Here is a 24,093-nt window from a genome sequence, read left to right as displayed (position 1 = left end):
AACTTAAACTGATTTTATACATATACATATATATGCGCCCTGGGTGTCTGTGCAGTGTTGCTGGGCGTCTGGGAGTGTGGTGAAATGTGTGTCGTGGGTCAGGACTGGAGCGCTGACGCTCTTCTGTCTCATTCTGTTCTCTGTGCGGACGTTTGCAGACGTGATGTCTGAGACCATATTCGACGGCTTCGAGAAGATTGGGAAGAAGCAGAACAAGGAGCAGGTTCCTCCAGCGACCGAACCCCAGCAGAAGAAACCCAATGCAGCCAAACAGACCAAAAAACCCCCCGCCAGCGCCAGCAGCAAACCCACACGCTACAAGAGCCTGGAGGAGGCGGTCAGAGCCGTGAGTACACACACACACACACACACCTGCTGATGAATGCATGTAGATCTGACACCTGTGTGTGTGTGTGTGTGTGTGTGTGTGTGTGTGTCAGCTGGATGTGCTGGAGCTGAAGCAGATGCTGGAGAAGAGTCAGAGTCTGTTTCCTGAGAATCCGAGCGTCTGGGTGAAGGATCTGGCCGGATACCTGAACTACAAGCTCCCAGCGCCGGACACCGAGCCCACGCTCAGCAGCTACGCTCACGGTCCGTCCAGATCACAACCACCGCCGCAGCTAGCGCTAATATGAGGAAACAGGCTTTTAATGAGATCCATATGTAGTGTGTGTTGTGTTGCATGCTGGATCAGTCATATAAGATCACAATTGAAATATTTCTAGCCCTGGAGCATGTGTTCAGATCCTGTTTAGTGTTTTCCAAGTCGTTATATCAGAACCTAATCTGAGTCTGTGTGTCTAGATTACCCATACTGCCTCGCTGGTAAGGAGCTGAAGGCCGTCATCAGAAACCTGCTGGGCAAGTGTTCAGACGCGCTGCCCGAGTTCTTGGACCACTGCGTGTTTACGATGTTACGAGAGCAGGACCGACAGCCGGGTGAGTGGAGATGACACCGTCAGGTTCGTGATGCTCCGCTCCGAGCGCTCCATGTTGATCTGTGTCTGCTCCACAGGTGAATCTCTGCATGGATACAGGATGTGCATCCAGGCTCTCGTGCAGGACAAACCCCAGATCGTCACGCTGAACCTCGCTGACGTGAGTCACTCTGACCCCTCTGTATGTGTCCTGCAGCACAGAAGCAGTCTTCAGTGTCAGGTGTATTTGGAGAAATAGACAATACACTGTATGAGTCACAGTTATACATTTCTCTTTTATGACACAAATCATTAGGATATTAAGTAAAGATCATGTTCCATGAAGATATTTTGTAAATATATGAAAACTTAATGTTTGATTAGTAATATGTATTGCTAAGAACTTCATCTGAACAACTTTAAAGATGATTTTCTCAATATTTAGATTTTATTTTCTCCCTCAGATTCCAGATTTATAATAGTTCAGACTCGTTCTGTGCTCCAGGGTCACACACACCAGCGTAGGTTTTGACATTATTTTGAGTAAGATTTTACTTGTATACTTTAACTGTAAAGTTTTAGTAGTTTTGGTTATTTTTGGTAGTTAAACTCAAAAAAAAAAAAAGAGAAATTGTACAGTTTGCCTTGTACACTAGCTGAAATAAATGTCAGGTTTTTAGATAATATTTAATTTTATTTTAAAATGTATCTTGCGTTATTGCCTAAATATTAAAATTTATATACATTTTTGTATTGTTTTAATTTTTTTATTAAATTAATAATCCAAAGGATGTCTGAACAATTGAATTATTGCCACTATAATTTAATAATTTATTGTAGTTGAAAATGTATATTGATAAGCAAGACATACTGTAATTTTTCTGGATTTTGTTTTACTATTATTATGATGTTTTTAAATATGACAGTGTGGTTTTAGTTTTTAGTTTCTGTTATTTTAATACATCAATTCAAGCCAAAAGAAGAAAAGCTGCCTGGTCAATTTGCTGAAATAAGATGTGTTGTAGATGATGGGGTATTTCACACTGGGCCGTTCAGTCGGGTCATTTCTAGGAGGAGGGACACTGACATAGACCAATAAACTGTAGTTTCTCAATATATCTCCTCTCAGATTCACATCGGGTGCTGAAACAATCCCTTGACATTAAAAATAATGAATGTTTCTGATTACATTTCCCTCCAGTTCTCAGAATAATATTACACATCGTGCTCTTCTTATGTGTCCTTAAATGCTCATTTTTTGGGTCGACAGCTTGTAAAAACGTAGTTCTGGGTTTTTGAGCTTGTTTGGTGTACACCTCGTCACACAGCAGCGTTTAGGCAGCGTTCTGATTTGTGTTAGAAGTCAGAAATGAGAAGGAGGCAGCTTCCTGTAATGGAGAGCGTTGGATTGTTCCCCCGCTGGATGTGATTTTCAGATTGACGTGTGTCGCTCTGTCTCTGTAATACTCCTGTGTGACCTTTGACCCCCGTGTGACCTCTCCACAGCACCTGGAGCTGCTGCGCTCCCATCAGAACCGTCCGGTCAAGTGTCTGACCATCATGTGGGCTCTGGGACAGGCGGGATTCTACGACCTCAGCCAGGGCATCAGAGGTGAGCGAAGACCAGAGAGAGCTTGAGCAATCATTGAGAAATAACTGCTGCTCTTCAGCTAGCTCTCTTTGGGATTTAACATGACCTCTATAACATCTGGAAAGCCTCACAGAAGCAGCAGTGATGGTGTGTTCTGTCCTGTAGTTTGGTTGGGGATCATGCTTCCAGTTCTTGGGATGAAGGCTCTGTCTGCGTATGCCATTGCTTATCTGGAGCGCCTCCTCACGTAAGTCTTCGCTGGAGCTCAATCTGTGAGTTCTGGACTTCTGCATTGAAGCTCAGGTTCTTTGTGTCTGTGTTTCAGTCTTCATGCCAACCTGACCAAAGGATTTGGGATCATGGGCCCGAAGGAGTTCTTCCCGCTGCTGGACTTTGCTTACATGCCCAAAAATGCCCTGTCCCCGAGGTGAGACTCTCTGTGTGATGCTCAGGTCATCGTCCTGACTCTTATTCCCGTGCTGATTCATGTCCTGATGTTGGTGTGCAGTCTGCAGGAGCAGTTGTGTCGTCTTTACCCGCGGCTCAAGGTCCTGGCGTTCGGAGCCAAACCCGAATCGACGCTGCACACGTACTTCCCGTCGTTCCTGTCCCGAGCCACACCGAACTGCCCTGACGCCATGAAGAAAGAGGTGGGACACAGTTATTATTTAGGTTGTAATGATGAGCTTTGAGATTCTGTGTTCTTTTTATGTATTTCTGACTGTATTCTGTGTCGTCAGCATCGTAGTGCCCTCATTAGTGTGCTGTCCTTGCTCTGTGTGTGTGTGTGTGTGTGTGTGTGTGTGTGTGTGTGTGTGCAGCTGCTCCGGAGCCTGACCGAGTGTTTGACGCTGGACGGACAGAGTTTGAGCGTCTGGAGACAGTTATACACCAAACACCTGCCTCAGTCCAGGTCAGTCTTCAGCGTTAAACACCTGCGGAGGACTGGACCCAACACTTCACTAATGCTTTTCTCCTTTTCTCTTCAGTCTTCTGTTGAATCACCTGCTGAAGTCCTGGAACACACTTCCACCGAAGGTAAGAGTCCGACACACACACACACCAGAGTCTTCCTTCACTGTACCGTGTGTTTTATTCCCATGTCCCTTTTAAATGTTATTAGGTAATATTTTGGTTCATAATGACATTAATGGGCATTTTAGGAACTGTTGATTTGGTCATGAATGCAGATCTATCAGCCTGTGCTCATCATGTGTTGTGGTTTAGTTGCAGAAAAACCTTCAGGACACCATCCAGTCGTTCAAAGTGACCAATGACGAGCTCCAGAGCAGCACAAACACACAGCACATCAGCGACTGCAACTCGCTCTGCCACGTAAGACACACACACACACACACACACACACACACACACACACACGTGCGCGGTTGATATGTATTTTGAGAAAGCGAGAGAGAGGCTGAATTGATGTGCCACATGTAAACAATATTCCTTAATGTATTTTCTTACATTTTCTTATATTTTCAAAATAACGTTGTTCCTTTGGAGTTCTTCTGCTTTTAAGAACCGCTGTTAGTGGGCGGAGCTAATGTGCAGACGGCAAGGGTGGAAACGGTGGAAACGTGGCATAAGTTGTTTGACTGTGTGCCATGTTTGTTTCCCATCAGTCTCTGCAGCAGAAGATGCACGGTCGGGGGTTCCCCTGGTGGCGCATGCTGATGATGTCACTGGTGTTCTTCGGGGGCTTCGTTGCGCATGACATCAGGTCACAGGGGTCGTTCGCCGGCTCCACCACAGATGTGTACTTGGAGAGGTCAGGGGTCAAGGCCGTATCCCAGCAGGCCTGGAGTAAAGTGTCACACTACAGTCAGCTGGGCGTCAGGTGAGGAAGCGTCAGGCGTGTGCTAGCCGTGTGCTAGCCGTGTGTCTGTGTGTCACCTGACTCAGGTGTGTTTGTGTGTGTGTTGCAGCTGTCTGGCGGAGAACACGCCGCACTATTACTCTCTGGTGCTGGAGAGCACTGCGCCGCTGCTGGAGGACGCTCGCGAGCGGATGAAGGTCGCCGGACTCTTCCTCGCTCAGAGGAGCTCTGAGATCTGGCTGTGGCTGCAGGAGAACGTGCCGCTGCTCATCCAATGGGTCAGCAGTCCAATACTTAAGTGTCATTTTATGGTTTAGTTTTTTTTTCCACTTTATTTTAGTTGACTTGATTTTATTCTTTCTTCTTTACTGTGTTTGTGTAGTAGTTTTGTTTAATTGTGTTATTTGAGTGCATCAGGTTGGTGTAAGCTGAGAGTGTTTGTGCTGATGTGGTCTCGTTCCTCAGGTCCACACACACACTCCGGAGAGTGTGTTTGAGATGCTGGAGTATGTGAAGCAGCTGCTGCTGTACGTCCAGGAGCGTGTGCTGGTGCCAGCGCTGCAGTGTGTGAGCGCAGCGCTTCAGAGCGTCTGGAGGAGCCTGCAGGAGTCCTGCGAGTCAGTCTCTCACACACACACACACACATAACACAGTCCAGCCACACGGCCCGTCACCTGCTTATACTCTGACCTACAAATATATGCTCTTTTTGGGAAGAGAAAGTTCATACCTTTGAGTATGTAGCAGAATAGTGATCCAGTCCGTCATCTCATCACAGTCAACCAGATCCACATATCCTGTAATAGAATTTCCTTCCGAGAAATGAAGAGAAGTGTGTGAGACGCTTTATATATTTGCATAATGATGCATTTCAAAGTGAATGACTAAACGTCTGATTCTAGAAGTTCACAGTGTTACTGCAGATGAAATATAACGTGTCACATTAAATGTTTTTGAATCAGGTAAGACATGGATTGATCATCACTCAAAGCCGTCTCTGCCTGTCCATCGCTCTCACATTACACTTTTTTTCTAATCGAACCCTCGTTTACCGCACAGTGTGACCATCTGTGACACACTCCTTTAAACATGCTTTGATTTGGAACATACGGTTTCTGTTTTTAACACTGTTTAGGACGGATAGTATGCAGCACCATTAGAAGCTCTGTATGTGATAAGCTGTGTTGTGATTGGCTGACGGCGTTGGATGTTTTGTGTGTCTGTAGCGGCGAGGTGTCGCTCCACTGCTTCCAGAAGCACCTGAGATCCTTCACCAACAGCACCTGGGTTTACCTGCAGGACGCCACGTCTGCGGCCAAGAGCCGAGCGCAGGAGCTGCTGTCCAGAGCGTGATGCACACACACCCTTTCTGTTTTCTTTGCTCTTTTTCGTCAGTTTGCATGATTTTATATCTGTTGTACTGACAGGTCTGTCTTTTATGCGGATGTTTTTCATGGTGTTCTAGCTCTGTGTGGATCACTAATGACTACTGCTGCTGGCTGAGCTCTGTACTTGAACACTGAACATTATTAATGTGACTGATTTACTGTCTGTCCTCAAACCCACCGGACCCTGAACAACACGGGTTGCTATGGAAACCACATTGTTGAAATACAATGTATCGTTTGAAGCAGATGTGTCCTGTAAGATGAGCTGATTTGTTACTTTGTAAATGATTTATAAATAAACCAATGCTGTTCAGTCCTGCTCACAGCTACTGTGATATATATTTTTTCTTTTCAATATTCATTGTGAGGTGAAACCCAAAGCCCTCGGTTTAAAACATCCACAATCTGTGTTTTTGTAAGAAACGCATCCATCAAGACTTCTTTATCTGAAATCCGAGTATAAAGCTAAAAAGTGTTCTGGTCTGAATCAGGAGAGAAATCTGCACAGATCAAGCAGCGTTTAAACAGATCTAAACTAATCTGTGAGAGACAACAGGAAATGCACTTGTTCACTGGAGGAAGTGTTATTGTGGATCATAGACTATGTATTTGAGTTAAAAGGGTCTTCATGATGGATGTGTTTTCTTTGTTAACTGATGGACTGGAGTGCTGTGGATTATTTTGATGTTTTTATCAGACTCATTCTGACGGCACCCATTCACTGCAGAGAATCCATTGATGAGACACTGATGCAGTGCTGCTTTTCTACAAACCTGATGAAGAAACACACTCATCCTGATCTGGGATGAGTACATTATCAGCTAATGTTAGCAAATATGGTAGAACTTGTACTTTTCTTCCGGTTGTTCTGTAACAGGTCCAACCCCTTCGATAGCTCAGTTGGTAGAGCGGAGGACTGTAGCGGTGATGTCACTGAGATCCTTAGGTCGCTGGTTCGAATCCGGCTCGAAGGAGAGTAACACTTTTCTTTTCTTCAGTAACTAGTTTCACGTGCAATGTTCCATTCACTCGCACAAAGAAGCTCAAGATCAGTGGATAAAGTAAAGGTACTGATAAATTACCAGAAAATGACTTTGATAGAAGTCACCATTTTGAATATAAATTGAGTAAAGTCTTAAAGTGTGATATTTATTGTACTCAAGTATGAAATGTATTTTTTCATATCAAATGTACCAAGTGTTCGAATTGTGTCAAAGCTCTTGGGGAGGTCCCACCCCACCCAAAAACAAACAAACAAACAAAAAATATATATACATTTGTATGTATTTCATATATTAATATAATTTAACTTAAATTAACTTAACTTGTAAATTTCATTTACTTTGTGTTTCAGAACATGTTTTTGCAGCTGAGCATTTACTAAATAAAAAATTAATACAAATCTATATAATTTGAACAGTGCACATGTAGGAATTTTATTTCAAGTAAAAAAAAAAAAACTATTTTATCTTGAATGTAGTAACATAACCCTTTCATATTTTCTAGCAGAAGTTGTCACAGTTGGGTAAATGTCTATACAGTGGCGCCCCCAAGGGGTGGATGTATAAACTCTGGCCACCACCCCTAGGATGATTTGCAGTGGGTACTATTAATTTAAATGCAGAATGTAAATTCACAATAGTTTAAGAAGTGAATAAAATGCAGCACCTGCTGCAGCCACAGTTCTGTGTCTCTGAGCAACATTAAAGTGCTTCGTTCCTGAATGAATCAACCATTTAAATGATTCGGTTCAATCGCAATGACTCACTTATTAACAGTGACTCGCTGCCACCTATTGGCGGTTTTAATTTCACATTTTATGGAACCTTTTCATTTTTTAAATAATTTCAAACATCAGTTTTCAATGTTTTATCTTTAAAATATCAAAACATTATTTATTAATTTGTAACTGTAGGCTAAAGTATTCCATGTCCCACTGAGCTACATTAAACAGTGTGTAAAAACATCTAAATGGCACTTCAGATGCAGCTTCTGTTTTATCTGCATTGCAAAGATCAATTTTGTTTATAATGATTGCATTTGCTTGGTAGAAGCCCAAATCAATTCAGATCTCTTGATTCACTATCAGTTCGCATGAATACTGTACTTACTTTTCTTGGGTTAAATTCAGTATTTTCTTTCATGAATTAATATTCACTTGTGTGTGCTTATACAAGTATCTTTTTAAAATGTATAATTTGAAAAACGAGTGTTAGATCGTGTCTAAATATTTATGCAAAACCTAAAAATAAGTCATCAGTTATGACCTGCAATACTGTTTTGAGCAACTAGACTAGATACATGTATATTTATTAGAGTGGGTAAATAATGGCATTGCAAATGGAAATTATAATTTTTCTGGCCGAAAAAAAAATACTTTAATTTGCCTCTTTGAATTGAATTTAAATCTTTTCTCCATTTAACCTTAAATACTTCACTAATTGTATTAGACTATACATAAAAACGGAAAATAGGATACAATTCTTAACAATCTGTATTTACAGACGCACATCTAATCTGAATAGCTTTTTATGTGAGCGGCAGGACAATAGTTCGATACAAAAAAAATGTGTGTGTGTGTGTGTGTGTTTATACACAGCTTGAGTAGCAATATTGTGTTCAGTTTGAACTCTTTCTTCCATTTTTTATCTTAAGGTAAGAATAAAAAACACTTCATGTGGTACTTATATTCTTTCATTCCAACACAAGTAATCATTTGAAATAGGGTTTAGATGTATTTACAGTTTGAAAAACGATATTAAAAATGATTTTAACTTGGATAAAAAAATCGTTGTGAATCATCCATGTGAAATTAAAACCACCAGTAGGTGGCAGCAAGTGACTGTTAATGAGTGAGTCATTGAGATTCAACCGATTCATTCAACCGACTCGTTCAAAACGCTGATTCGTTCAATAAGTAAACACCAAAACAGGCGATATTAAGTAGGCTATAAATAGCGAGTCACTTTATACCAACTTTATTACAATGTTGTAAAATTATAAAATTTGTTATCATGCTGAAATATCGAGAAAACAACAGCACTCTTTGGTGTGATTTAGATGATATTAAACCATAAAAATAATAAAAAAACATGTTTGCGTTCTACAGAAATTATAATCCCATGCATACAGAAATTATAATCCATATATAATCTCTGTTTTAGCTGATAGGGTTCCATAATATCAGATCGCACATAAAACAACACATACCATATTATCGCAGATGATATACTGTATTATATCACGCACCTCATCCTTGACTTGAGTAAAAAAGAAAAAACGCTTTATCAGCGGTTGAGTGTGCACTTGGGAAAAGGTGTTTTTAGGAGTCTTCTTAACTCACAGCAGACCCAAACCACTGATTCGTCAAACTTCTGCTTTCCTGAACTCTCAGTTCTTCTGGCTTTATTCTGTGGTAAGAAACGAATGTGCTTCGGACAGAAATATAAAAACTCAAGTACAGATACATTACACCACTGTCCAAGAAAACGGTGTGAACACATTCAACAAACCAGAGCACACGAATAGTTTACAGTTTTTTACAGACGCTAGGACACATTTCCCAATACTTAGGTCACTTTTGCAAAACTCTTGACACAGTGAGCTCAACAGAAGTCTATGTGGGCTAAACTGAGGATCAATTATCATTGCTTTGGCACAAAATGCATTCAGTGACTACATCTCTCAAATTTGATGAATTCTTTTCTCACTCAGACACAAAACTCTTTGTACAAACAGGCCAATTTGCACATGCTTACATACTGTTTTTAAGACAGCAAATTGCTACATTTCTACAGTAATATTTGAATGAAATATATTTTATTAAAGAAAGTGTTTTGGTAGTTGTAGTGCATTCTGAATGTGAAATGAACTGCTTTGTCAAGCTGAGAGTTGGTTAGGAGAACTGTGTGAAGAGTTTTGCGAAAGTGATCTAAGTATTGAGAAATGTATCCTAGCGTCTGTAAAAAACTGTAAATGGTCATTTATTTTCTGGACACTTCCATGCAGCATTAACTAGATTAACCAGTCTTTTACAATTTTAGACCAACTTTGCCTTTTGAAAATATTCATACCCTGGTCCAAACAGGTCACGACGGTTTTATTATTGATTTAAGAAAATCTTGAATTAAAAGCTGTGTGTGTGTGTGTGTGGAAGTATAAGTGGAATAGACGCGTATTCAATAAACATCATAAATACTCAATTTGTTGAGGGCTGACAGAATGATTCTGTAGTAGGTAGTGCAATATGCAGCATATAGTACTTAAAATAAGTCAATTTTACACACCTTTTCATTGTCCTGCATCCCTGTAGTATGTAGTATAGTATGTAGTATGGAGTACCTACTATGTAGGGGGATTAGCTCAGATGGTAGAGCGCTCGCTTAGCATGCGAGAGGTAGCGGGATCGATGCCCGCATCCTCCAAATCTTTTTATCCCTGAATTATGAAGGAATTAAATGAAAATATATAAAAGTGAACAACTCGCCATGAAGTAGTAGAAACTTGATGAACATTTTTATATATTTTATTATGGTTTACCCGTCCTTGGAATCTGTAGTATGTAGTGCAGTATGCAGTATGCAGCACATAGTATGCAGGGGGATGTGAAACAGGAGAACCAAGTCTTTTCAACCGTGAATTATGAAGGAATTATATTAAAATGTTTAAAAGTGAACAACTGCACTTGCACTGAATTAAATATTAAAATATTAAAACAGTATACAGAATCTTAGTATGAAAAATTCTGAATAATCTAATTTTGCAATACTTTCTAAAATTATAAAATAATAGAAACTCGGCGAGCATTAAATAAGTAAATTTTGAGATATTTTATCATAGTTTACAAGTTCTTGGAACCAGTAGTACGTAGTGTAGTATGTAGTATGCAGTATGCAGCACATGGCGTGTAGGGGGATTAGCTCAGATGGTAGAGCGCTCGCTTAGCATGCGAGAGGTAGCGGGATCGATGCCCGCATCCTCCAAATCTTTTCAACTGTGAGTTATGAAGGAATTAAATGGAAATATTAAAGTAAATACTCATAAATATCTCTCACTAAATTATTTTTTTTAAATATATCCAGAATCTTGAATCTCAGTATTAAAACATGAAAATTGTAATTTTGCAATAATTTCTAAAAAATAAAAATAGTAGAAACATTTTTTAAGATATTTTGTTATGGTTTGCAGGTCTTTTTATGTTACCACGTCCTTGGAATCTGTAGTACGTAGTGCAGTATGTAGTATGTAGTATGTAGGGGGATTAGCTCAGATGGTAGAGAAAAGTGATTGGTCAAAAGTAAGCTACAGGCAAAACGCTCATGTTTTATACTTTGGGCTTAATTTGAGTAATTACGTTTATATTTCCATTTAATTCCTTCATAACTTGCGGTTGAAAAGACTTGTTTCTCCTGTTTCACATCCCCCTGCATACTGCAGCATACTGAAGCCCAAAGTAAGCCCACATGAGCCAATCGCGTTTTGCCTGTAGCTTACTTTTGACCAATCACTTTTCTCTACCATCAGAACTTACTCTGAGCTTACTTTGATATTCTTTTGGGCTTCCTTTTGCCTTTAAGCTTTCTTTGGGCTTCTTTTGAGCTTACATTGGGCTTACATTGAGCTCGTAAACATCTTTCACTGAATTAAATATTTTACAAATATATATATATATATATATATATATATATATATATATATATATATATATATATATATATATATAGAATCTTGAATCTCAGTATTAAAACGCGAATAATCTAATATTGCATTCATTTCCAAAAATATAAAATCTTAGAAATTAGACACATTAAAATAAGTCAATTTTAAGATGTTGTATTATGGTTTACAGGACTTTTCACGTTACTATGTCCTTGTAATCTGTAGTACATGGTGCAGTATGCAGTGAGGAAACTTGCAGTAGTCAAGGCGAGCTGACTGATGTTATGAAGCACGCGGATGTTTGCAGATTTACCGGATTGGCGTCGTCCCTGAGATCACACTCCTCCACACTCCCGAGTCCAATGGGGAAAGTCTGAACTACCGAGGATGCAAGGCCGAGATGTGCGTACTTTATATTGAGAAACGCGCGCAGACCTACGTCACCAGACTATTCGCCTAATCTTCCCGGTACTTTAGGCAGCGGTGGAAACCATAAACTGGATAAAAAACAGGTGGAGACGCAGAACGCAACAGGTCTGGGGGGAAATAGTTCCTGGTACAATAGTTCCGGGTAATTTCGGTGGATCCTGCTGGTCGGAAGATGCCTGTTATAATGTTATTTTGATCGAGGCTCTGGACTCTGTAACTGCTGTAAAGAGAAGCTCTGGTGATTAATTGTGATTAATCACAGACAATAATGTGATTAATCAAGACTAAAAAATGTAATCGATACATACATTATAAAAGGAGAGACACGCGATTGGTCAAAAGTAAGCCACAGGCGAAACGTGATTGGCTTGTGTGAGCTTACTTTGAGCTTTTCACCCAAACTAATGCAAGCAAGAGGTTGTGGGATCGATGCCCGCATCCTCCAAATGTTTTTTTTAAACCGCAAATTATGAAGGAATTAAATGGAAATAGAAAAATAAATGATCATAAACGCACTGAATTATATATTTAAAAAATACACAGTGAATCTTGAATATCAGTTATTAAGAACATGATATTTTTGTAAAATGTACACATGGAGAATAATGCTAAAGGTTTCAATAACAAATATAGTGTATATTTATTATTGTAAAAATTCAAAATGTTGAAAAATATGAAATAATATGTATATATTATTCAAAATTGAAAAATAAATATGCAATCAAATAATTAGTGTTTATTTATCATCATTCATTATAGGAAAACAGTGGTCAATAATGTAAAATGACAGTTAAAGGCAGTTCATTCCATCATTAGGAAGTGTTTCCGGTTCCGGTTTACCTAATTAATGCAGCCTAAAAATCCTTTAACGGATTTGGATATTAAAAGCATATTAGTATGTTATGTGTATGCCAGGTTAAAGAGATGGGTCTTTAGTCTAGATTTAAACTGCAAGAGTGTGTCTGCCTCCCGAACAATGTTAGGTAGGTTATTCCAGAGTTTAGGCGCCAAATAGGAAAAGGATCTGCCGCCCGCAGTTGATTTTGATATTCTAGGTATTATCAAATTGCCTGAGTTTTGAGAACGTAGCGGACGTAGAGGAGTATAATGTAAAAGGAGCTCATTCAAATACTGAGGTGCTAAACCATTCAGGGCTTTATAAGTAATAAGCAATATTTTAAAATCTATACGATGTTTGATAGGGAGCCAGCGCAGTGTGGACAGGACCGGGCTAATATGGTCATACTTCCTGGTTCTAGTAAGAACTCTTGCTGCTGCATTTTGGACTAGCTGTAGTTTGTTTACCAAGCGTGCAGAACAACCACCCAATAAAGCATCACAATAGTCTAACCTTGAAGTCATAAATGCATGGATTAACATTTCTGCATTTGACATTGAGAGCATAGGCCGTAATTTAGATATATTTTTGAGATGGAAAAATGCAGTTTTACAAATGCTAGAAACGTGGCTTTCTAAGGAAAGATTGCGATCAAGTAGCACACCTAGGTTCCTAACTGATGACGAAGAATTGACAGAGCAACCATCAAGTCTTAGACAGTGTTCTAGGTTATTACAAGTAGAGTTTTTAGGTCCTATAATTAACACCTCTGTTTTTTCTGAATTTAGCAGTAAGAAATTACTCGTCATCCAGTTTTTTATATCAACTATGCATTCCATTAGTTTTTCAAATTGGTGTGTTTCACCGGGCTGCGAGGAAATATAGAGCTGCGTATCATCAGCATAACAGTGAAAGCTAACACCATGTTTCCTGATGATATCTCCCAAGGGTAACATATAAAGCGTGAAGAGTAGCGGCCCTACTCAGGAAGATAACTTAAAAAGCAGTCTTTTGTGGTAGAAGTGATGGTTCTTCAATCATTGTAACAAGAAGTAGAATTTACAATTTTGGCTATATGAAGTTTACAAGAAACTAGATAATGAGATATCATCACTTGGCTGAATAATTTCAACACTATCAACATCAATTCCATGTGACAGTATTAAATCTAGAGTATGATTTCGACAATGAGTAGGTCCTGAAACATGTTGTCTAACACCAATAGAGTTCAGAATGTCTATAAATGCTGATCCCAATGCATCTTTTTCATTATCGACATGGATATTAAAATCACCAACTATTAAAACTTTATTTTATTAAAACTTTTTAGCCAGAACTAACTCGGATGTAAAATCACCAAACTCTTTAATAAAGTCTGTATGGTGCCCTGGTGGCCTGTATACAGTAGCCAGTACAAACATAACAGGGGATTTATCATTAACATTGGTTTCTCTGGATAATGTTATATTAAGCACCATTACTTCAAACGAGTTATACTTGAAGCCTGCCCTCTGAGAAATCCTGAAAATGTTGTTATAAATTGAAGCAACTCCTCCCCCTTTGCCTTTTAGACGCGGCTCATGTTTATAACAGTAATCTTGGGGGGTGGACTCATTTAAAATAATGTAATCATCAGGTTTTAGCCAGGTTTCTGTCAAACAGAGCACATCTATATTATGATCAGTTATCATATTATTTACAAAAAGTGTTTTCGTAGAAATGGATCTGATATTCAATAAGCCAATCTTTATCATTTGTTTATCCATATTGCATTTGTTTTTTATTTGTTGAACCTCAATTAAATTGTTAACCTTAACTTGGTTTGGACGTTTTTTGTATTTTCTAGTTCGGGGAACAGACACAGTCTCTATAGTGTGATATCTAGGTGAAAGAGTCTCTATGTGCTGAGAATTAACTGACTTCTGTGACGGGAGGCAGCCAGCAGACGGTCGGTTTAGCCAGTCTGTCTGCTTCCTGACCTGGGCCCCAGTTAGTCAAGTATAAACACTAAGACTATGTGCCATACTTCTAGACAGAAGAGCAGCACCACCCCAGGAGGGATGAAGACCATCTCTTTTAAACAGGTCAGGTCTGCCCCAAAAGCTCGTCCAATTGTCTATATAACCTATGTTATTCCGCGGGCACCACGAAGACATCCAGCCATTGAGTGACGACTGTCTGAAATTCTTAGGTTTTCAATGTGATTCTAGAATGATTTTTGCAAATTTAGAATGATTCAATTTGATTTCATTCGCAATTGTGCATGTTGTATTAACAAGAAGAACGCATACAAACAAAGTCTCTCACTTTGAACATTTATTGACATCAATTTTATACAAAATGCAGATGTACAAGCTGCTCGGGCGTCCGTTTCCTGGTCCTCGTCATCCTGGAAGAGAAACAGCAGTGATGATCATCTACTGAGACAGAGACGGAGCAGGGGCTGATGGGATACGCTGTGTGCGCTCACCTGCTCCTCTCACAGCCTCACTCCGGTCTCTTGGGGTTGTTCACGGCCACATAATGATAGAGGACCACCAGCAGGAACAGAGAGACCCCCAGCATGTTGGCGAAGATGGCCAGCTGCACATCAGTCACCATCTCACTGCAGCACAACATTATAACAATAACACTGTATGAGTCACAATTATACATTTCTCTTTTATGCCAAAAAATCATTAGGATATTAAGTAAAGATCATGTTCCATGAAGATATTTAGTAAATCTCCTACCGTAAATATATAAAAACGTAATTTTGATTAGTAATATGCATTGCTAAGTACTTAATTTGGACAACTTTAAAGATGATTTCCTATGATTTTAGATTTTTTTTTGCACCCTCAGATTCCAGATCTTCAAATAGTTGTATCTCAGACAAATATTGTCGTACTAACAGTGACGCTTTTACAAACAATAGTGTGTTTCACTGAATAACTCACGCTTATTGTGTTGTTTTTGTGATGTTTTTGAGGAATTCTTGCGAAGCTCCTGCGATAAATTCCGGGATTGAGACACGTCACCATAGACGCACGTCACCTACATACGGGTGTCTGGACACGTCACATCCGGGATATTTCACCGCTCTTTTTCATTTACTTATATATTTTTTACAGTTATTAATCTTTGGTTTCGTATATTTTTTTAATCTTTTAGTTCCCACTAATGAATGAAAATAATTTTAAGTTGGCAGAGAACTTCAAGAACTTTGGGCGGAAGGCCGCTGTGGTGTCCTCCTGGCCGCTGGGGGCGCTGATGACGGGCGAGATCTGCGATAGGCGCGAGTTCAAACTTTCAAACCGGCTGCACTTAACCAAAACATTCGCCTAAATCATCTTAAATATTTAAACACCGCCCTTTATCCATCAAGACACACACATAACATATGTAAGTAACATTTCCTTCTCATAATCTCTATCTCTGTGATGTGCGAGTAATTTGTTCTTTGTTCGCCTAAACGGTGGAGACTTTAGTTTAATGCGCTCAATCTGATATATTAAATAATACAGTGTTCTACACAATATAAACAATAGACAGTGCGTATATGTGTGTATTTATTACACATATACTTTATATATACATATACAATATTGTATAAATAATTATTTTAGAATATAACATATATATGTATGTACACACACACACTGCAGAAATAATGTAGCAGTAAATCATCATATTATTCTGATTTCTGAAGATCATGTGACACTGAAAACCGGAGGAATGATGCTGAAAATACAGCTGTACATCTCAGAAATAAATTACACTTTAACACTGATTAAAATAGAAAACCTTTATTTGAAATTGCAATATTATTTCGTAATATTACTGTTTCTTTCTATATATTTGATCAAATATATGCAGCCTTGTTGAGCAGAACAGAAATATTTAATAATAAACATCCCATATATAATAATAATAATATATATATACAGAGAGATGGTAAATATATTAAACATTTTATATACAAATATGTCATTGTGTTAGGTGCTTCTTGTTCTGAATGATTCTGGTGTGTGTTTCTGGAGGCGATGGGTGTCTCTGAGCTCTGGTCCATCCTGGATCCGGTCCGGCAGTCTGTGCCGCTCTACAGTCTGTCAGGAAAGACCCTCGCCGTGGACCTCAGCCTGTGGGTGTGTGAGGCCCAGCATGTGCAGGGCATGATGGGAAGAGTCACCAAACCACATCTCAGGTGAGTCTGGAAGCACATGTGACGGATCTGAGCTGGTTTATTAAAGAGTGGCTCAGGTGTGGATGCTGTGTGTCGTGCAGGAACCTGTTCTTCCGCGTGTCCTCGCTCACACTGATGGGGGTGAAGCTGGTGTTTGTGATGGAGGGAGACGCGCCGAGCATCAAGGCCGAGACCATGAGCAAACGCAGCGAGATGAGATACGGCCAAGCCAAGGCCAAACCGACCGCTGTTAAAAACACCAGCAGAGGCCGATTCAAGGCCGTCCTGAGAGAGGTGAGCGTGCTGGGTTTGTGAGGAGCACAGTATCTGAGAATCTAAAGGGATCAAAAAAATCTAAATATTGAGAAAATCATCTTTAAAGTTGTACAAATGAAGTTCTTAGCAATGCATATTACTAATCAAAAATGAAGTTTTGATATATTTATAGTAGGAGATTAATAAAATATCTTCACTGAACATGATCTTTACTTAATATCCTAATGATATTTGGAATAAAAGAAAAATGTATAATTGTGACTATTTCTACAAATACACCTGTGACACTGATGACTGCTTCTGTGACACAGGAACACATGTTTACCGTGGACATGGTGCATCAAAATCACAAAGTGCATAACATTTTAAGTTTAAATAGTGCACTTTCAACAATGAAGGTGAGAGGTTAAGGGTTAAACTGTGTTTTTCTCCGCAGTGTGCCGAGATGCTGGACTGTCTGGGCGTGCCGTGGGTGACGGCGGCCGGTGAAGCGGAGGCCATGTGTGCCTATCTGGACTCAAAGGGCGCGGTGGACGGATGCATCACTAACGACGGCGACGCCTTCTTGTACGGCGCTCGAACCGTCTACAGGAACTTCAACATGACTACAAAGGTTACACACTAGCATTTCAACAAACGATTAATTCACCAATTATTAGAATGATCAATCGGCTAATAGACTTTGAACATTCAGCTTTTGAAGTTAATTAAAATATTGGGTTCTTACAAATAAATAAAGGTAATCACTTCAGCGTTTAAAAATTATGTTATGAAATTACAATTATTATACCATTAACATTTAAAATGTTCAAACTGTGCCAAACACTGCATAAAGTACTGTATAAATAAACGTTGAGCTCGTGCAAACATCACATCGCTGTAATCAGATGCTTTCTTAACTGCTGCTTTCTCACTGCTGGCAGTTTTTCTAGTTTAGAAATATATATATAGCAAATAGCATATATTTACACTGTTCAGCTCTGTTTGCTCTTAAATACTGTTTTGCTCCACAGCGCCTCACTGGTCAAACCACGTTACTGCAGGCTCTTACATTAACTCACATGAAGTTCAAACGACTGCTCGACAGCAATAATATTTGTTGATATTTTTTACTTGCAGGATCCTCAGGTGGACTGCTACGAGACGTCTCGTGTTGGGGCCGAGCTTGGACTCTCCAGAGACACTCTCGTGGGGCTGGCCATTCTCCTGGGCTGTGACTATATCCCCAAGGTTCAACAGATTTATAGGACGAAAGGCTTTCTGAAACGATGAAACACTGTAGTGAATGTTGTGCTGTTCTCTTTCTGGTCCTGTAGGGCGTCGCCGGAGTCGGTAAAGAACAGACACTGAAGCTGATTCAGAATCTCAAAGGAAAAAGTCTTCTCCAAAAGTATGGATCGTTCTAACATACTCTATTAATAAGGTTATTAGGATTAATAACTAAAACTAAATCCAATTTAAAGTTATTTTAATTCAGCTGGTTGCCAAGGCAGTCTTTCTCATTTTCTTTTGGTTTAATTTTAAATAATGCAATTTTTAAAACTAATAAATAATAAAAAACTATGTGTGTAGAGGTTAGGAGTTAATCCAACGCTAAAATTGGTTTAATGTATTTTTAGGCCAATATATGTTTTATGTTTGATTTATAGCAAATTAAAGTGATGTCAAGTTTTTGATGCCAGTTTGATTTACATATTTGACATCAATTTTTATATATTTTCAACTTTTTTTAGGTTACTACATGCAGAGGTATTTGGCCCAATTATTAAAACCTCAAATTACCTATGCAGTATGAAATTATTAGTCATCCAGTTTTTATATCAGCTTTGCATTCTGTTAGTTGTGCAAATTGGTGTGTTTCGTCAGGCTGTGTAGAAATATAAAGCTTAGTATCATCAGCATAACAGTGAAAGCTCTCACCTTGTTTCCTGATAATATCTCTCAAGGCTAACATGTTAAGCGTAAAAAATAAATAATAAAAATGGTCCTAGGACTGAGCCTTGAGGTACTCCATACTGCACTTGTGATTGGTATTATACCTCTTCAATTTCTCGTTTTCATGTTATTTAATTTGAGGTTTTTAAAATAACTAAAACTAAATAAACAAATAAATATAAATGTATAAAAACTGATCCTGTGTAAAATTTCTGAACGGTATGTTTGTTAATGTTTGTTTAAAGCAGTCTCTTCTGCTCACCAAGCCTGCTTTTATTTGATACAAAGGACTGTCTTTTTAACATCAGTTGCCCTCTGGGTAAAAGTGTGTGTTGGTTCAGAGTTCAGTGTACTTCTGCTTGGCTGCAGGTTCACTGAGTGGGATGCAGACAGATCTGAAAGGTCAGAGGTCGCGGTGAAGAAGGTCACGCACTGTCTGGTCTGTCGACACCCTGGTCAGTATGAGTATGGATGATTCTTCGACACGTTCACTGAGCTGAGACTCGTCAGTGTTACGCAGCTCCTCTCGTGTCTCGTAGGCTCGGCTAAAGCACACGAGCGCAGCGGCTGTGTGTTCTGTGAGAGCGAACGCTTCTGTTCACCACAGGACTACGATTCCCAGTGTCCCTGTGAGTGGCACCGCACTGAACACACTCGCCACACGTCCTCCGTCGAAGCCAGCATCAAGAAGTACGTAATAATACACATGTGCTGTACGGACAAAACATGTCACTTCCATGGACAGCTGACTCCTAAAGTTTGAGATATTCTTCATATTCTGTGTTTTCATCTGTTCCAATATGTTTATTAAGCGGTTTATTGAGTTTTAAGCAGATTTTTATCTTTTATTTTGCAGGAAGACGCTGGCGTGTGAGCAGTTCCCCTTTACTGAGGTCAGTATTATAGTCTGGATTCACAAAACAAAAGTTCAGTAGCAGAAAGAGTTTTCTCTTAAAACCTGTTCACAGCTGCTGAGACACACTGAGTAAAGAATAGAGAGAGGTCTTCAGCTCAGAGTGAGGGGGCGGGGCTGAGCTCGTCGCTATGGGTGATGTCATCAAGCTTATTAACTATGCACACAGCTGAAACACTCTTAGAGCAGATATTCAGGACTGACACTGCCCTTATTGTTAAGATTTTCTCATTAATCAGCGAGTTAGGAGCTACTTGTGTCCTGAAGATGTTTTGTGAGCACGGCTCAGACTGGTTTGCTGTGTGCTGGTGTTTCAGATCATCAGTGAGTTCTTGGAGCCGAAGGACAGAGCCGTGCAGCCGTTCCGCCGGAGGAAACCCAACCTGCTGCTCCTGCAGGTACTGAGCGCTTCAGAGCCGCGCTGGGTGTGTGTGAGCGCTTCTCTGATGAGTGTGTGTGTATGTGTGTGTCAGACGTTTGCTCTGGAGAAGATGGACTGGCCCAAACACTACAGCAGCGAGAAGCTTCTGGTGCTGATGACCTACACAGAACTCATGAACCGCAAACACGGCCGGGACTCACAGCCACAGATCCAGCCAATCAGGTGACTGCACACACACACACACACACACTCTCTCTCTCACACACACACTCAAACACACTTTAACACACACACACACGCAAAAGTTTGGGATCAGTAAGAGATCTCAAATGGGGAAAAAAAGCTACAGAAGAACTGAAATATTTCTCCAGTGTAAATCCTCGGTTTTCTGTGTGAATCTGTGTTAAAGTGTAATGTATTTCTGTGATGCTCCGCTGTATTTTCAGCATCATTCCTCCAGTCTTCAGTGTCACATGATCTTCAGAAATCAGAATTTTTTAAATGTATTTTTGATCAAATAAATACATTTAGTTTGAATGGCAGTGTATGTATATAGAGAATTGTATTTTTTATTATTTTCTGTTAATATGTTAGTATTATATATCTTGTGTTCAGTGTGACTTCCCGGCTGTAATGCTGTGTTTCTGCTCCTCTCCACAGAATACATAAAGCTCGAGTTAGGAACGGCGTCTCCTGCTTCGAGGTCGTCTGGAAGAAACCAGGTCTCACAACTCTTCTTCTAACGCGTCCGCAGCTTCTGTGTTGTGTGGACGAGTGACGGCCGTCGCGGGGCTAGTTAGTGTCTTGTTGTGAGGTCAGATCAGCAGGGGTCGGGGGTCACAGGTGACGGAACAGATGTGTCACTCTCAGGTGCTAAAACAGCTTCCTGTAGACACCAATCCACACTCCACACCGCAGTAAAACCTTTAGATCATCTCACAGCGCTGGGAAGCTGATAGACAGGAGTGAACTGGAGTGAAAGGTGTAGAGACTGTATGATTCTGAGCTGTGATTGTGTTGTGTCAGATCACTATGTGTTCACGGAGGGCTGTGAGGAGCAGACGGAGGTGCACACGCTGGAGGAGGAGTCTCTCTTCAGCCTGGCCTTCCCTGAGATCCTGCAGGACTTCCAGCGAGACAGAGCCCTCGCCCTGGACAACAAGAGTACATGCAATTCAGTTCACGTTTGTTTGTATAGCACTTTTTACAGTAGAAATCATTGCAAAGCAACTTTACAGAAAATTATGTTTCTACAATATTTAGTGGAAGCGGTGACTGTCAGTCTATGTGCATGTGACAGGAATTTTCAGAAAAATTGATACAAACGCAGTCAACCAGACAATGAACACTATTTAGAGTACATGCATGCATATTTGATTACCATCTTCTAAACTACAGCCCATAAGCTGTCTGAACTCATTTAGACATGTATATATCATTTAAATAAAATAGTTTTAAAAATATTTTTAAATGATTTTATTGTACATTGGTTGTCAACATTTCTAATCGTCTTTTTTCAAGTTAATATAAAAAATAATAATTAAATGGACATTAGAATTTACTTTTTTAATAAAATGAACTAAATTTAAAAAGTAAATAGAACGCACAAATAGAAAGTACAAATAATTCTAAATATTACACTGAACACTGGTTGACATGTGATTATTGTAATGCACTTATAATGCAAGTTAATGTTAAAAAAATAAACTTTTAAAAGATTTTCTGTGGCATTGTCACCAAATAAAATTATTATTTGATATCAACATAAAATGAAAACTGAATGCAAATAAAACAATTTATCAAACATGAATAAACTGTTAGACGGTCCTTTCTTCCACTGGATATTTATGAGATTGTAGAAAGTGCTCGAATTAAAAAATAATTAATAAATGGAAAGAGATCTGAATGGCAGTTTTATGAAGGAACATACGTGCACAGATAAATCCTTTATAATCAACACCACAGTACTCTTTAAAATATAAATAATGCAAGCTTTGATTTCATGTTTTTCCTGTTTTTATTGAAAAGTGAAGAACCAATGTATTTAATATTTTATTTTCAATCGCTGCAGAAAGGAAGCCGAGAGCGAGGAAAGAGAAGCCGGCTGATTCCCATGATGCCGTGTCGGATCTCTTTGCTCAGATGTCTCTCCAGACGGACACAGATCCAGACCCTGGAGTTACCCAGAATCCTCCTTCCCAGAATCCCCTGTCAGAGTCGGCTCTGATTGGCCAGCTGCATCTCAGCAGTATAGACTGGGACTCTTCATCGTTCACGGCCTCGCCGTCCCAGAAGCCTCAGAGCGACAGAACTGACCTGAGACCTGCGGAAAACACAAGCTGTTCTCTGAAGGAGCGAATACTCCAGAAACAGCAGCTGAAGAGTCCAGAATCTGAAGAAGCCCTCTGCCGTTCACTCCCGACTAACACTCAGACCAAAACAAGCAGCAAGAACCCGCTCAGACCTGCAGCCCGGCCTCTGAAGAGCGTCTCGGGACACAGAAACCCTTCTGAGAGCGTGTGTAAGACGAGTCCCGTCAGTGACGACAGCGACGCTGAGAACCGACCCGGATCACACAAGCCCAGGAACACAGTCAGGGTCACGTCTAAACCACCCAAACCAGCCCCGACGAGTGTTAAAGCTGCTGAGACACCAGAGAAAGAGTCCGGCACACAGGAGGAGGACGATTCGGACACATCGCTGGACAGTCCTCGACCGCTGGCTGAGAGACTCAAGATGAGGTTCGGAAAGTGAACGGAGCGGAAGAGACACTCTTGGTTTAAAAGGATAATGTTTGGAATTACAATTAGCTTTTTTTTGTCAGATACTTTTATAAATATGGTTAACCTAGTCTACTTGTGTTCAATCATTAAAAACTCGCATAATAAACAAATCAGTAAGTTTACATTCGTTTGCATTTATTCTTTTACTATCTGCTTGTTTCTTTAAAACACACACTAGCTTTTCTAATCTTTTTGTATTCTATCTGTTTTCTCTTTATTTGTAATACAGTTAACAGATGCTGAAAAGGCCTCTAACATTAGCTTGTTTTTTAATTCAAATTTACATCATTTTCTTTTCTCCATATATGAAAATCCCATATTTTTTAAATCAAATGTACAGTGTAATCTTAGTATTCCCAATGAAAATATCACAATAAGCACCGTGTTTTTAAAAAGCAGTTTAAGGTTGTGTTAAACACTCAAACATCCTCTTGATCTGAAAGAAGCCGTCAGAGTCACATCAGGATCAAAGTAACAGTCCGGTCCTAATAAGGACATAAACGCCGGTCACTTCCTGTCGGGCCTTGATCATGAGTGACAGGTGTCACACCTTCCCAGACAGCTGCAGCTCACACTTCTGTCCTCCGCTTTCAAAGAATAACATGCTTTCAGAAATCATATCTTAACTCTTTTTAACTCTTAACTTTTTATTTATTGTCTTTCTCGTGACTTCAAAAAGTGTTGAAATTTGCCTTAATTTAATACCTAAACATAATCTTTAATAAATTCTTTGCACTTTTGCATGAAGAACATTAATTATTAGTAGGACAGTACATAAGTGCTGTCAATAATTAATTACATTCAAAATAAGTTTTTGTTTGCATAATATATGGGGCTGTGTATATTTATCATGTATATATTTATAGAAACTTTTTGTTTATATATTACATTTATTTGTAAATGATATAAGTTATATGAATATACATATATGCAAGTAAATATATGTAAATAATTTCCAAATATATACATGCATGTGACAATTTTTATATATATACG

The 24,093-nt window shown here is 39.4% G+C and overlaps 3 protein-coding genes and 3 non-coding genes across 8 annotated transcripts in view; 5 read left to right on the top strand and 1 right to left on the bottom strand.

Moving 5' to 3' along the window:
• Window positions 1-6,043, top strand: part of tmem214 (transmembrane protein 214) — a 7,373-nt gene extending 1,330 nt beyond the window's left edge. The window contains exons 2-16 of the mRNA XM_052554050.1: window positions 159-346; window positions 441-591; window positions 805-939; window positions 1,016-1,098; window positions 2,424-2,529; window positions 2,674-2,755; window positions 2,834-2,935; window positions 3,017-3,158; window positions 3,330-3,421; window positions 3,498-3,546; window positions 3,736-3,843; window positions 4,137-4,351; window positions 4,440-4,608; window positions 4,796-4,947; window positions 5,557-6,043. Of these exons, the coding sequence (XP_052410010.1) occupies window positions 159-346; window positions 441-591; window positions 805-939; window positions 1,016-1,098; window positions 2,424-2,529; window positions 2,674-2,755; window positions 2,834-2,935; window positions 3,017-3,158; window positions 3,330-3,421; window positions 3,498-3,546; window positions 3,736-3,843; window positions 4,137-4,351; window positions 4,440-4,608; window positions 4,796-4,947; window positions 5,557-5,683 (1,901 nt within the window). The 3' untranslated portion in view covers window positions 5,684-6,043. The remainder of the gene's footprint in view (window positions 1-158; window positions 347-440; window positions 592-804; window positions 940-1,015; window positions 1,099-2,423; window positions 2,530-2,673; window positions 2,756-2,833; window positions 2,936-3,016; window positions 3,159-3,329; window positions 3,422-3,497; window positions 3,547-3,735; window positions 3,844-4,136; window positions 4,352-4,439; window positions 4,609-4,795; window positions 4,948-5,556) is intronic.
• Window positions 6,044-6,603: 560 nt separating this feature from the next.
• On the top strand, window positions 6,604-6,692 carry trnay-gua (transfer RNA tyrosine (anticodon GUA)). The gene is given in 2 exon segments: window positions 6,604-6,640; window positions 6,657-6,692. It is a non-coding gene; the product is annotated as a tRNA-Tyr (tRNA).
• A 3,377-nt stretch (window positions 6,693-10,069) lies between these two features.
• On the top strand, window positions 10,070-10,142 carry trnaa-agc (transfer RNA alanine (anticodon AGC)). The gene has a single exon. It is a non-coding gene; the product is annotated as a tRNA-Ala (tRNA).
• Window positions 10,143-10,627: 485 nt separating this feature from the next.
• trnaa-agc (transfer RNA alanine (anticodon AGC)) lies at window positions 10,628-10,700 on the top strand. The gene has a single exon. It is a non-coding gene; the product is annotated as a tRNA-Ala (tRNA).
• Window positions 10,701-14,944: 4,244 nt separating this feature from the next.
• LOC127956267 (dolichyl-diphosphooligosaccharide--protein glycosyltransferase subunit 4) lies at window positions 14,945-15,739 on the bottom strand. 2 transcript variants are annotated; one of them, XR_008153518.1, is made up of 3 exons: window positions 15,583-15,739; window positions 15,114-15,248; window positions 14,945-15,032 (listed from the first exon to the last, which is right to left on the bottom strand). XR_008153518.1 is itself a non-coding variant. In XM_052554100.1 (2 exons), the coding sequence occupies exon 1, from the start codon at window positions 15,242-15,244 to the stop codon at window positions 15,131-15,133; it is 114 nt and encodes a 37-aa protein (XP_052410060.1). In that variant the 5' UTR covers window positions 15,245-15,247; the 3' UTR covers window positions 14,945-15,032; window positions 15,114-15,130. The 2 variants fall into 2 exon arrangements, 1 of the variants encoding a protein (XP_052410060.1); XM_052554100.1 differs by lacking the exon at window positions 15,583-15,739 and having other exon boundaries at window positions 15,114-15,247.
• Window positions 15,740-15,866: 127 nt separating this feature from the next.
• Window positions 15,867-23,219, top strand: LOC127956234 (flap endonuclease GEN homolog 1). 2 transcript variants are annotated; one of them, XM_052554048.1, is made up of 14 exons: window positions 15,867-16,027; window positions 16,666-16,829; window positions 16,910-17,102; window positions 17,521-17,697; window positions 18,204-18,314; window positions 18,401-18,474; window positions 19,389-19,474; window positions 19,559-19,709; window positions 19,876-19,912; window positions 20,250-20,330; window positions 20,406-20,536; window positions 20,975-21,036; window positions 21,341-21,478; window positions 22,386-23,219. In XM_052554048.1, the coding sequence occupies exons 2-14, from the start codon at window positions 16,669-16,671 to the stop codon at window positions 23,066-23,068; spliced, it is 2,085 nt and encodes a 694-aa protein (XP_052410008.1). In that variant the 5' UTR covers window positions 15,867-16,027; window positions 16,666-16,668; the 3' UTR covers window positions 23,069-23,219. The 2 variants fall into 2 exon arrangements, with proteins under 2 accessions (XP_052410008.1, XP_052410009.1); XM_052554049.1 differs by having other exon boundaries at window positions 15,874-16,027; window positions 16,625-16,829.
• The last annotated feature ends 874 nt before the right edge of the window (window positions 23,220-24,093 follow it).

Source organism: Carassius gibelio, chromosome B4 (genome assembly GCF_023724105.1).
Source record: "Carassius gibelio isolate Cgi1373 ecotype wild population from Czech Republic chromosome B4, carGib1.2-hapl.c, whole genome shotgun sequence".
NCBI lineage: Eukaryota > Metazoa > Chordata > Actinopteri > Cypriniformes > Cyprinidae > Carassius > Carassius gibelio.
This window is presented reverse-complemented; position numbering and strand designations above follow the sequence as displayed.

Excerpts from the sequence above, each read along its gene's own strand:
- LOC127956267 (XM_052554100.1), bottom strand. The coding sequence starts at position 15,244 with ATGGTGACTGATGTGCAGCTGGCCATCTTCGCCAACATGCTGGGGGTC.
- LOC127956234 (XM_052554048.1), top strand. The coding sequence starts at position 16,669 with ATGGGTGTCTCTGAGCTCTGGTCCATCCTGGATCCGGTCCGGCAGTCT. Across the intron at positions 19,475-19,558 it reads TCTGGTCTGTCGACACCCTG|GCTCGGCTAAAGCACACGAG; the intron begins GTCAGTATGAGT and ends CGTGTCTCGTAG. Across the intron at positions 19,710-19,875 it reads GTCGAAGCCAGCATCAAGAA|GAAGACGCTGGCGTGTGAGC; the intron begins GTACGTAATAAT and ends TTTATTTTGCAG.